This window comes from Emydura macquarii, unplaced genomic scaffold (genome assembly GCF_026122565.2).
Source record: "Emydura macquarii macquarii isolate MOO-44397 ecotype Brisbane River unplaced genomic scaffold, CSIRO-AGI_Emac_v2 contig_554, whole genome shotgun sequence".
NCBI classification, from domain to species: Eukaryota; Metazoa; Chordata; order Testudines; family Chelidae; genus Emydura; species Emydura macquarii.
Genome location: NW_027130691.1, coordinates 26,907 through 40,790, shown reverse-complemented (window position 1 = coordinate 40,790; position 13,884 = coordinate 26,907). Strand labels below are relative to the sequence as shown.

Here is a 13,884-nt window from a genome sequence, read left to right as displayed (position 1 = left end):
CTGCACAAACCATCAGGTTTGCGTTAAGAATTGGAAAGGCTTGCAATGTATGGTTTGTTCTAAATTGCTGCAATTCCTTTTTCTAGTATCTGGTTTCAATGCAATGCTTGAAGCAGCTGCTACTGGTCAAAAGGACATTTTGTAAATGTAAATCTGGGATTATCTGTGCAAATAAAAATGTCCACATTTAAACCCACTATTCCCCACCACAGAGAAAATGACTGGGGCTAGTACTGAAAGGATTTCTTTGTGTGGAAGAAATGAGCAGAAAATTTGCTTTCCAATTTTTTTTTTTTTATTAGAGCCAAATCCAGAGAATTTGCTAGCATCTGGGGGCTTTGAAGAAAACGCTCATGCCCCACTTTAAATCAAGAAAGCATCCTCAAATTCAGAGAGTTACTTTGAGCTGGAAGAGCTTGGACAGATGATGAGTAAAACCTACTATGGACCATTTTGTAGCTCTAAATTAGAAACGAAGGCCAAAACTTTCATTCCTGCTTTGCTGAAGTTAGGCTCCTAAATAAAAGTGGTCTTTTGCCTCACGGGCAAATTTTTATATGTAGTTGTCTAATCTGAATGTACAATGCTCTTGTTTACATACCTATCAGAGGCAGTGGTGAGCAGGATCCAAATCATCTTGTGCTCACGTAGTTTTTACTCAGACTCAAACTGGATGTGTGTCTGAGTAAGGACGAAGGCTATGAGTCTGCAAATACATAATGCATGTGCTTAATGTAACACATAAGACGTCCCCTTGAAGTCAGTGGGATCACTCATGTTGAAAGTTAAGCAATCCTGTGAGTGTGTGCAGGGTTGGTGGCCTAAGGATTTGGTTAGAAGTATCTATTAGCATATGCATCTAGGGGACTTCAGTTCATAATTTAGACAGAGAATTTTGAAAATTTGGCTTTAGGCACCTAGCTTTAGGCACTCAGGTATGAAAAATGTTGGCCTGTGGAGCCTTCTTTAAGATAAGTATAATACATTTAGGAACATGATAATGAACAACTGGTCTTTTCCTATTCGTTATTTATTCACTTTTCATTTTTTGATAAACATTTCTATATTTATCGGAAACTAGCAGCACTTCATAAATGTTGAGCTAATCTCTGTACTTTATTTTACTGTAAATAACATAATTCAGTAGTTATGGCAGTGGATGGGGTATGGAAGTAACTTGTAACAGTGAGTTTGCCTTTAGGTCTGGAGAACAGAACTGAACATTTTGCTTAGGTCACAAGTAGAAAAAAAGCTGGTTGGTTTTATCCTAGTTCCCATTAGTGAATGTCACTAGACCACTACCCACTGTCATGTGACTGCCAATCTCCATGGAGGAGTAAATCAGGCCTGGAATAATGTTTTTTCTTACTTCGACAGGATGGAATCTCACAGTATTTCCAATACACTCCATCCTCATACTCTGCGATGTAGCACCAGGGGCTGACATCTCCATCAGGGTTCCTATCAAGGGAAGGAGACACAAAAAATTTGTCAAACATTTTTGTGAACCACATACAGATCCTTCATTTTTATTTTAAATTTAAGGCTTCAGTGTTATCATTATTTTAATTTCTACAGCAGTGTTTCAGCTGGTCTTTCTTTCCAAGAAGAAAACAGTGGAGAACAAGAACTACGGAACTAGTGATATACTGGGAGAACCAAAGGAATTTATATAGGCAGATTTTTGGTAAATCAGAAAAGAAGTCTCAGTATTACAGTAAGATCCTCAAATTCCTGGTAAAATCTCAGTTTAATGGAACAAACAACGGAAATTCTCAGCACCATTTTACTCTCACTGCCAAACCACTGACCACCCTATGGCCCAAGGCAGCACAGTAAATTTTCTGTACTTCTGAGAGTTCCTATGCCTTTGTTGGGTCAAATATATTAATGAATTCAGCTAATGCTCAAGCAGAGGAGGTGAGTGGGGAGAGGACCAGGTTAACTCCACCAGCCTTGTCCACAAAGGCTATGAAAGGAAACCAAAGGGCCTTTTAACACGATGTAGGGAAGTAGAGAATCAGTCTCAAAGAGAACGTAAGACTAGTGAGAATTTACAACACCACAAAAGACACTTGTCCAGCTAACTTCCTAAAAATTACCTACTGCTTCTTGAACTCTTAAAGATGCAATACTATTACTGGATGCCACTAAAAGAGAGGGTGCTGCCAGCAGGATATCCTCTGAGAGGGTCGTGGGACTCTGGAACTTGTTTCCTGCCTTGGTACAAAATAGCACAAACTTGATGACTTTCTGGGCATGCCGAAAAAGAAATGTATTTTACAGCATTTTGGGGAAAGCTTGAGGGTGAAAGAGAGAGGGTCTGTTCTGCTGCTTTAATTTATTGCCTGGCTGAGGTAATTAATTATTTATATATGATTTTTTGCTGCTGTATGGTATCACTTACAATTATAAATCTAATTAATTGTTAGCTTTCTGTTTGGGCATTTCAAAAATTATTTTATTCTAAGAGAAATAAAAGAAAAAAGAATAAGTTCATCAGGCATTAACCTTTCATTTCTGGAGGATTAAGTTCAGACTTGCCCTCTGTCCAAAACTGAAGCCAGCTACTCTCTCTTCCTAGTGAACAGTTGTCACTGTCATAAAATTATCCTACAAGCTTCCTAGAGGCTGGGGGATGCGGAAATATATCAGCAAGAGGGAGGAGGGGTGGAGGCTCTACCTGTAGAGAGGAGGTCCATTGGTGGAGCTATGTGAGAGAAGCTTGTACTATGATAATAAGGGTCTTTTTCTCACTTATGCAATTGTGGGAAGTGTTGCAGTTGTACCTGCTATCTGGACATCACATGCTTTAATAACAGCTACATAAGTCATGCTAATAGGATTTAATGCATAAACCCCTTTAAATGCAGGGAAAGTGTATCCAGATGTTGCTATTAGCTTTGGAAATCTTTGCCTTGGTTCTCAGTGGTTGCATGGAGACAAACAAAAAATGAGTGCCCTTCAACTCTGCAGTCTGTCTAATTCTGTTATGGCTAAAATGAGGTTGTACAGAGCATTTCAATTTCCTAACTCAAAAAGTGTTGCAACCAACACAAGGGAATTCTATATTAGACCTTGTCTTGATAGCTAAAGAGGAACTGATCACAGAACTAAATATTAATGGAAGATATGGTACATGTGATTATGACTTGATCACATTTATAATATTCAAAGAGAATACTGTCCAAACCAATAATAAATATATTAGGTGCTTTAACAGTCCCAATTTCATAAAGCTGAAAACAATTATGAGCCAAATCAGCGTAGAGAAAGAATTCAGTAAAAAAATATGAAGAATAATTGGGAATTGTTTAAGAACACTTTACTAGATGCCCAAAAAACCACAATCTCTCAATCAAGGAAGAAGGCCATATTGGTTAAAAAAACACCTGGTTACAGTGGAAATGAAGGCAACTATAACCCTTTTTAAAAAGTACATATCAAATGGGAGATGGGGAAGTTGAAGGTGATGAATATAAATCAGAAGCTAGGGATTGTAGAAATTTAATAAGGGAAGCAAAGGGACAAAGGAGAATTCTATGGCAAGCAGAGTTAAGGACACTAAGGAGGAATTTCTTAGGTATATTAGAAACAAAAAGAATCCTGAGAATAATGTTGGTCCATTACTGGATGGAAATGGTAGAATTATCAATAATAATGAAAAGGCATAATTGTTCAATTAATATTTCTATTCTGTATTTGGGGAAAAACAGATGATGTAGTTGTATCACATGATAACACTCTTTCCATTCTTCTAGTATCTCAGGAATATAGTAAACAGCATCTACTAAAGACTGACATTTTAAAATCAGCAGTTCTGAACAACTTGCATCCAAGTGTTTTAACAGAGCTGACTGAGAAGCTCATTGGACCATTAATGTTGATTTTCAATATGTGTTAGAACATTAGGAAAGTTCCAGAAGACTTGAAGAAAGCTAATGTTGTACCAAAATTTAAAACAGTGGACATTGAATAAATGGGGTAATTATAGGCCTGTCAATCTGACATTGATCCCAGGTAATATAATTAATGCCAATCAACATAGGTTTATGGAGGTCCTGGTGTATAATGAGCTGAACATGAGCTCTTAGTGTGGCTAAAAGGGGTTATAAATTCCTTGGATTTATAAACGGGGGAATTCTGAGAAGGAATAGAGAGGTTATTTTACCTCTGTATTTGGCACTGGTGTGACTGCTGCTGGAATCCTGTGTTTAGTTCTGGTGTCTACAATTCAAGGAGGATGTTGCAAGGTTGAAGATGGTTCAAAAAAGAGATGCAATGACTAAAAGTTTAGAAAACCTCTCTTAGAGAGAGAGACTCAAGGAGCTTAGTTTAAGAAAGAGAATGTTAAGGGGTGACTTGACCACAGTCTGTAAATCCTATGTAATGCTTCACCAGTACTGGTGTCTGTTGGATCAAAAGAGCAATAGGAGCAGCGCAAGTTGGCTGATCAGAAGCAGCCTCATGGTGTTTAGAATGGGGTTTTTTTGTTTTTGTTTTTTTTAAGGGAGCCTGAAACAGCTGCTCTGGAGGCGACCGAGAGAACTCCAAGGATTTTGGGGCAGTTGAACCAGGGTAAGCTCAAGTCTGAGATGGTTTTGGGGAGTGGAGATGGGGAAGAAAAAAACAGTGAAGGACAGCAGGTATCAGCTTCCTCCCCACTCTGGAGTGCTGCTGCAAGCAAGCCCAACAGGCAGTGTTGGGAACAGCTGGTGGAGCTAAAAGGAGGCTGCCCAGCATTGGGGGGGAGAGAGAGGCGAATAGTGTCAGGTGCTGCCACCTGGAGCAGAGGCTGAAACTGAGCATAAGTTCTGGACTGGGCCAAGGTGGTGCTGGAATTGAGATTTGGGGACAGGCTGGGATCAGAACCAAGATCAGAGTCCAGGGACAAGCCAAGTCAGTACCATAGCTGGGGTTCAGCTACAGGCCAAAGGTTGAAGCTGGGTAGTCAGAGTCTGAGGGGCCAGGAAGACTCAGGAAGTGAAGGCAAGGCTGGAGCAGGTCAGTAACAGGGCTGGAGCAAGGTCAGAGTAGGGCAAGGACAAGACTGGAACATGGCTCTGGCAAGACTGAGGTAGGAACTGAATCAAGAGCAGGCTGGGAGTCTAGAGAGTCTGATATACTGTGAAGCAGTAGAAGGGTTCCTGAGCAGGTAATGCTGTTGCAGCTCAGGCAGGGTTGGGGAAATACCTGAGCATGGGAGTCACTATTAACCCCATTTTAGAGATAGGGAACTGAGGCATACACACACAAAGTAACTTGCCAAAGGGCACTCAGGTAATCTCGGCAGTGTAGGAAACTGAAGGTGGGTCTATTGAGCCCCAGACCAGCACTCTAAACACTGGACTTTAGATTTTAAAATGAAATCTAATAGCAATTCTAATTCATTGAGAATTATTTAGTTTTCATAAACACAAGGGACTGAGATATTGTGTACAAGGGATCCAGGCATAAAGGTGAGGATGAGAGCCAGCAGTGATGTTCAAAACATCCACCCCTGGGCACCAGTGCTCTTTACGCCTGACATGAGCAACAATCTATTGTGTTAGACACGTTTTTGAAGAGATGGCCAATCATTCTCTCCTATACTAGACTGTAATTGGTTTGTGATGTTGACTTAAGAGCTATGCTGAGAAGCATCATTATACTAAAGCCTCTTGCATGCTGCAGCCAGGGTGAAGGGAACTGATTGCAGGATGTAAACATGTCTGTTTGCTTGCCATTGCTCTGACAGTCAGGGTACCCTCCGTTGTGTTCCATCAGCTTTTAAGTTTTGTGTCAAAGGGCTAAAGAAACACTGGGTTTACAGGCAATGTTAGTAGAAGCGAGACCACTCCTTACCTGCAGTAGTTGTGCTCTCCAAGCCCTCCCTCTCCATTGGGGTATTTCAGAGTATTGTAAGGGTGCTGGAAAGTCTCATTCCAGAAGAGACATGGTCTCCCCGCATGCAGGGAGGTTTGGTTCTGAGTACCCTGATAGTCAGCCCCATTTGGTGTATAACATTCTAAAAAAGGGAGAGAGAGCATGTATGTCATTTTCTGCAGAAGTCTGCCCTATTTTCCTTTTAATTAAACCTTTCTTGCATCAGTTCAAGCTGTTAAAGACACTGTCCAGGATGTAAGTGTTCCCTTGCATTAAACGTACCTTGATTGGCTTTCATATTACTGACAATTACTTTTACTAAATATTCTATACACCACGCATTAGTATGCTTTGACGTATCCTGAAACTAAACGACACTTGTTAAATAAACGACCAGGCTACATTTTGTGATGTACTCTTGGTTTGTAAATGAATTTAACTTTTACTTGCTAATTTTTGCAAAATGTGTGAAATTCAGATTTGTTATGGGGCTCCCCTTTATCTGTCCACATTATTGAGTTTTGATTACATTTTTGACTAAATTTATGAGGATTTTTTAATCCTTAATCTCTGTGTGAGTGGAAAAGATTATGTGGCCAGGAAAAGAGTCAAGGAGGATGCTGGAGGCTGGGCTGGACATTAGCGGAGAGTTGGGATAGGTGGCAGTGTGGAGGATGGGCAGCAGGAGGAAACCAGAGGCAGGCTGCCAGCAGATGTTGGTATTATTTCAAGGATCCCTTTGTACAATTTTGTTGGTTAAAAATTAGTTCAAAGATGAATCTGGCAAACTTAACAATATATTTTATTAGGGAAAGTTTTGTATCTTGAGCTCATGTTTGCTTAGGGAGTGAGTGGCATGTACACATTGAGTCCTTTAACCTGGATGCTGTGATAGGCTACCTCAGCAGCTTCACTGCTCAATTTTCAAAGTTCCCTGCAGATTTTCTGCCTCATTCATATAACTTTTCTCCCATTTTTGCCTCTGTTTTTCTTAACTTACCAGCATTCAGCAAGTTGGCAATTAATGCGAAGCATGACTCAGTAACAGCCCCAAAGGTGGTTACTCTTAAGACATCCCATTTCACTGCTGAACCAGAATTCTAACCCTATCTGAATTTATATATTCCTGTTAATGATACAAATTGATCAAATGCAAGTCCATATACATACATGATCTTACCATAAACTGACAATGCAATGCACTTTTTCTATTAAATTACTTATATATTATTCTGAAGAAACAGCCATTATAAGTATTGTACCAAAAAATTCCTTTTGCCAATTGATAAATACAGTAAATAATAATATTGCTCATCTAAATGTTTACTTTAAAATAGATATTGATATCAACAAAACAAAAATCGTTGGCTCAGAAATAAAGCTCTGTTTTATACTGTACATTTCTTTGTACGTCATGAGAATAATGGGTGAAAGTCACAAAGCCCTGTACACCACTTCATCCTTTCAACAGGGCTATCCTGGTGAAGTGGATGTGCAATTGCTATTTGATGTGGAAAAATTCTCTCTGCCCGTATCACACAACCAGTGTAGAGGCACTGCTGCCACTATTCCCGCCCACAGCCTGGTGGAAAGGGAACTGTACAGCAGCTCTGTGTTCTGACTCTGAGTTGGGGGTGAGTTTGTCTGAATTATAGCTTCTCAGACCTTTCACATTCCATCTGCATACAGTTTGTATATGCAGATGGCATGGATTTCATCCACTACATTGCTATGTCTTATGTGGGCAGTATAAAATTTATTGCATCCTTAACTTTTCATTGCTGTGATGAAGTACTTGGGTTTTAAAAATAATATGATAGGTAGCCAAATTATCAACCTTACATAGTTTTTTTTAAACAGAGTTTTATGGTTTTGGAATAAAAATAAGGTCTCCAAGGAACTCAGTGTGGGGGGAAAATGTTAAATTAAAATGTGCTTGTACCCTGTTAAATGTATTTCTGGATGTAAGTGAGATGGGTACCTCAGATAAACTGATGTGGAGGAAATCTCCTCTATGTACATTCAGAGCTAATGTTATAGTTAAAAGAAAACTAAACATGTTAAGTACAGAAACGAATACTGAAGGCACCTAACCACCTGTAACTCTGCCCTGTAGTGATACCATGCAATAACCATAGAATTATGATTAAAGCATTTTAGTGTTTTTGGTCCCAGATTATATTAAACTGACTTTTAAAGACATTCGTTTTTTCGTATTTTTCCTCTTATGGTATCTCTACAGGGAAGTCTCTTTTCTAAACTAAAAGAACTACCTTGAATTACTTAGTCACCTGTTGTATGCTTTCCAGTCCTCTAGTCATTTTCACTGCCCCTCTCTGGTTTTCTAGTTTTGAACTGTATATTGAATTCAATATGATGTTCTATAGCATTTGATATTCCCAGACAAAAACTACGCTAAGATGGAGTGAAGGTTGAGAGTGCATAACAGTAACCAAAACCAGAGAATTAAAAACCCAGGAAATTCAGCGTTAAACATATAAAAGTAATCCAAATATGTCAAAGTTTTGGGGGAAGTTCTAAGTCCTCTGCTATACAGGATGTCAGACTAGATGGTCAAAGTGGGCCCTTCCGACCTTGGAATTTATTAAAAGTATGGAAATGCTATGGAAAAATATGGACAATTGCCCTCAGGGAAGATGTTGGCCCCCCCATGCTGTGAGGAAGAGTTATATAAAAGAAATACCTTTCTTAAAATGTCCTCCAACTGAGAGGAGTTGTGGTTTCTCTCCCACTGAGAACAATGGGAGATGGCAGACATATTAAAAGAAGGCAGCTCTTTACAGAATTTTCTATAACAGAATATTCTTCAGCCTCTGCTGAAGGGAAACTTAAGCTATGAAGAGTAATGGGGAAACCTGCCCATTAATTCTAAAACAAATTCTTCAGATGTAGCTGATGCATAAGATTTTAGTGTGTTTTTAGCTATACAGGAAGTTTGAAGAGTGTTACTGAGATCACAAGGATGAAAAAAGCCCTCTGACACTGCATGTTAAATTTCTTAATGGACCTAAGTTTAATTATTTTTAATTCCTAAACTAATTAATAGATTTACTTATTAGATCTCAGAAAAGTCATTTTATACTTAGAGTAGCTGCTGTAATTTCAGGGGACAGTAAACTATATTTTTCATACATAAAGTGGTGAATCCCAGGTTTAGGTGCAAACCTAAATTCAGCCTTAAATATAGAACCACAACTGATGCCTTCATAATGGCCTTTTAATATTTGCAGCGTTATTTTGTCTCTGACTACTTATGCAGACTAACACTTTATTTTCTTATCTAATTGCTACTGCACACCAAAGAGAGAGGTTTTTAAGGACCCTGCTCAGCTCACTGGCTTCCGTGACTCCCTTTTTTAGGTGCTATGCTCTCCCTATGCATTTATGGTGACTTTGCATGCCTAACTCAGGGTTGTGAATTCCACAAGGTGGCAGGGCACCCAAAAGTTTGGCATTGCCATGCCTAAGTGTTTATGAAACGCCACAGACAATCAACTGACAGATTTCAGGGCCAAGTAATTTATCATTTGATTTAGACAGTCTATTAAAGCTTTTATTGGTACAAATTAAAAGTAATGGAAAAAGTTAATCAGGCATTTCAGAGCCTTCAAAAAGGTTTGATTTGGGTTCAGTTCTAGAAATGGGCAAGTGTTCTCATTTTCTCAAACTAGTTTACATATCCCTACTTTCAACCACTACCACAGAAAACAATGATTCCCCATTTGCTTTGTGGACAGCAGGAGACGAACATCTCCTCTAAGAACAGAGTGGTTATGCGTCCTGAATATCACCTGCTCAGCACATTTTAGGCTATTTGAACATTTCAATAGTGCAGGTGAACCATTTGGCTATACCTAAAAATGCATATCAGGTTTTCCATCATTCAAACAAGCCACAAAGATTTGCATAATTATATGAAATAGATTTAAGGTCATCAGAATGTTGCCTTCTCCTTCACTTCCCCCTCTTGCCTGGATGATAACGTCAAACCTTTTCCATATAAATTTCAGAGAAGGATAACGAAATAAATTTTCCAGAAAAGAGAGAGGAAAAATGCTGATCCAAAATCGACAGACAAAATAATATTGACGCAAACTGAATAAAAGCAGCTGCCAGGAGTAACATGCCCACCCAGGAAAGGTATTTGCTGCATTTTTAGTGCTTTAACCATTTTTTTTTTTAACCAGAAGGTACATTAGCTGAAGAGTGCTCAGAAATGAAAGGAATGCTGCACTAATAGCCCTACCTGACTATAAATTGACACAAAGATTGAACCAAAGATAATACCAGCCTGTATTAGATTTGCTAAAACTGCCTCATGTTTTAACTCACATTAGTAGTTACCTTTCATTTTAACATTTTCATCTCATTCTGGGTTAGTGATCCCCTGGCTTTGAATTTCACTGCAGCAGAATTTGCAGGCCATCCTGTTACAGGAGAGGGAAAGTCAGAACTGTCACCATCCCTCCCAGCTTTTATAGCTGCAGCAAGATATTATCCAAATACTGTGGGCCTATGCCCTCTAGTGCTGGGACAGATTCTCTGCTTTTGTTTCACACTAAAAAGAGATTTGGGGAAATTTCATAGAAAATATGCAATCTGGTGCATCTCCAGTTTCCTGAGTCTTCATTAGCACCTAGATACTGAAGGCTAAATGCAGGAAAACTGCAGATAGTAAATATACAGATTATTCCAGCAAAATTTAAGTTACTGCTTTAATTTAGTAAAAAGGTGCTAAGTTTATTAAAACAATGGTACACACATTTTGTTGCGGAGAAGCAACTTGCTAAAATTTAATTTTTTGCTAGTGAAAACCGATATTTTGCTATTGTAATAATGTACAGATTTTACAAGCAAATCTCAATATTTTAACTTTTTTAATCAAAGCCCCACTCCTACAAAAAAAAATATCCCCGACCCCTTACGTACATATTTAACTTTATTAAATGTAAACAGAGAGACAAGGTGGGTGAAATAATATCTCTTATTGGCCCTCACTCACTTTGTCTCTTTAATATCCTGGGACCAACACGGCTACAATTTAACTGAAAGTAGTCATATTAAAGGTCAACAGCCAACATACTAAAGGTCAACTCACAATGTATTAAATTACCCATATGTGTAACTCTTTATAGGCTTGGGGCTTTAATGGAAACAGGGCTTTTCAGTACATTTCCCAGTATTTTAGATTGTTTTGTGCAGCTCTGACCATTAATGAATCCTTGGGACATAGTCAGTAATAGCTACTGAGTCATTATGTCTGTAAATCATTTAAAATTTGATGGAAAATTTGTTGTTTATAGAATCATAGGGCTGGAAGTGACCTCAAGAGGTCATTTAGTCCAGTCCCCTGCACTCATGGCAGGACTAAGTAATATCTAGACCATCCCTGACAGGTATTTGTCTAACTTGCTCTTAAAAATCTCCAATGATGGAGATTCCACACCCTCCTTAGGTTAGACAAATACCTGTCAGGGATGGTCTAGATATTACTTAGTCCTGCCATGAGTGCAGGGGACTGGACTCCTTAGGCAATTTATTCCAGTGATTAATGACCCTTATAGTTAGGAAGTTTTTCCTAATGTCCAACCTAAGCCTCCCTTGCTGCAGTTTAAGCCCATTGCTTCTTGTCTTGTCCTCAGAGGCCAAGAAGAACATTTTTCTCTCCCCTCCTTGTAACAACCTTTTATGTACTAGAAAGCTGTTATCCTGTCCCCTCTCAGTCTTCTCTTCTCCAGGCTAACAAACCCAGTTCTTTCAGTCTTGCCTCAATTTTCTAGACCTTTAATAATATTTGTTGCTCTTCTTTGGACTTTCTCCAATTTGTCCACATCTTTCCTGAAATGTGGCATCCAGAACTGGACACAATACTCCAGCTGAGGCCTAATCAGCGCAGAATAGAGCAGAAGAATTACTACTGATGTCTTACTTACAACACTCCTGCTAATACATTCCAGAATCATGTTTGCTTTTTTTTGCAGCAGCATTACACTGTTGACTCATATTTGCTTGTAGTCCACCATGACGCCTCAGATCCCTTTCCGCAGTACTCCTTCCTAGGTAGTCATTTCCGATTTTGTACGTGTGCAACTGATTGCTCCTTCCTAAGTGGAGTACTTTGCATTTGTTCTTACTGAATTTCATCCTATTTACCTCGACAAACTCTCCAGTTTGTCCACATCATTCTGAATTATAATCTATCCTCCCAAGCACTTGCAACCCCTCCCAGCTTGGTATTTGTCCACAAACTTAATAAGTGTACTCTCTATGCCATTATCTAAAACACTGATGAAAATATTGAACAGAACTGGACCCAGAATTGATCCCTGCGGAACCCCACTTGTTATGTCCTTCCAGCATGACTGTGAACCATTGATAACTACTTTCTGGGAACAGTTTTCCAGCCAGTTTTGCATCCACCTTATAGTAGCTCCATCTAGGATGTATTTCCCTAGTTTGTTTAAGAGAGGGTCATGCAGGACAGTATCAAAAGCCTTATAAAGTCAAGATATATCACATCTAACACCTCCCCCCCATCCACGAGGCTTGTTACCCTGTCAAAGAAAGCTATCAGGTTGGTTTGACATTATTTGTTCTTGACAAATCCATGCTGATGGTTACCTATTACCTTATTATCTTCTAGATGTTTGCATATTGATTGCTTAATTATTTGCTCCATTATCTTCCCAGGTACAGAAGTTAAGCTGACTGGTCTGTAATTGCCCGGGTTGTCCTTATTTCCCTTTTTGTAGATGGGCACTATATTAGCTCTTTTCCAGTCATCTGGAATCTCTCCTGTCTTCCAAGACTTTTCAAAGAAAATCGCTAATGGTTCAGATATCTCCTCAGTTGGCTCCTTGAGTATTCTAGGATGCAGGCTCTGGTGACTTGAAGACATCTAACTTGTCTAAGTAATTTTTAACTTGTTCTTTCCCTAGTTTAGCTTCTGATCCTGCCTCATTTTCACTGGCATTCACTATGTTACGTCCAATTGCCACCAACCTTCTTGTGAAAACCAAAACAAACAAGTCATTTAGCACCCCTGCCATTTCCTCATTTTCTGTTGTTATTTTTCCCCCTTCATTGAGTAACGGGCCTATCCTGTCCTTGGTCTTCCTCGTGCTTCTAATATATTTGTAGAATGTTTTCTTGTTACCCTTTGTCTCTAGAATCATTTTGCAGGTATGATTTATGTTAATCATTTTCCCAATATTTTAGTGAAATTTCTAATAACAATGTCTTGGGAGGTGCCACTTTATAATTCTGAAAATCTATACAATTTGTCCAATTGAGTCAAAACCCAAAACTTCTCAATACTAGTACATTTGGGTTTTTTTAAATTACTTATGATCAAAAGATATTTCTAATTTTTCATATCAAATATATTAATGTTACCCATTAAAAATGCCAAAGCAGAAAACTCCACTCTTAAAGATGTAGATAAATTATCATTCACAAAAATATTTTTGGATAACTAAAATATCAAATTTTAAGTGATTCATCAAATGTTTAACCAAATTCTATATTACTAAGAACACAGTTTAATATAGGTGGGACAATAATCTTGTTCGACCTCAGTATGTAGACATACGCACATCAGCACCAAATCAATAGCCTTCCGAGGCATGGCAGTGCAATGCTGATGGATATTCACTTCACCCCCAATCTCAGCTGCCAAGATGAGCATGACATTACCCCTAAAGCCTTCATTCTGAATCTAGTATTCAGAATGGAGGTAGAGAAGTGAACGTTCCTCCATGTCATGCATGGACCATTCTCTTTCACAGTTTGTTTGATGAACACCTTCCCTGTGACGGGGAGGTGAATGTTTTAATGTTCTGCTCTCTAAAGCCACCAGAGCCTGAGAAGGTCCAGAGAGCATCACGTCAATGATGTATTGGTAGAAATATACTACACCCTTTTTGTCCTCCACCATTGCAACAGTGGTTCCTAGAAAGGTGGTCTTGACAAGTCAGTATGGTTTACAGATGGCCTGCA

The 13,884-nt window shown here is 38.9% G+C and overlaps 1 protein-coding gene across 1 annotated transcript in view; it reads right to left on the bottom strand.

Annotated features, from left to right (window-relative positions):
- The window catches only part of KREMEN1 (kringle containing transmembrane protein 1), a 53,979-nt gene that overhangs the window by 29,750 nt on the left and 10,345 nt on the right, over positions 1 to 13,884 (bottom strand). Inside the window, exons 2-3 of the mRNA XM_067539352.1 lie at positions 5,845 to 6,007; positions 1,370 to 1,461 (exon numbers count right to left, since the gene is read on the bottom strand). Coding sequence (XP_067395453.1) covers positions 1,370 to 1,461; positions 5,845 to 6,007 — 255 coding nt within the window. The remainder of the gene's footprint in view (positions 1 to 1,369; positions 1,462 to 5,844; positions 6,008 to 13,884) is intronic.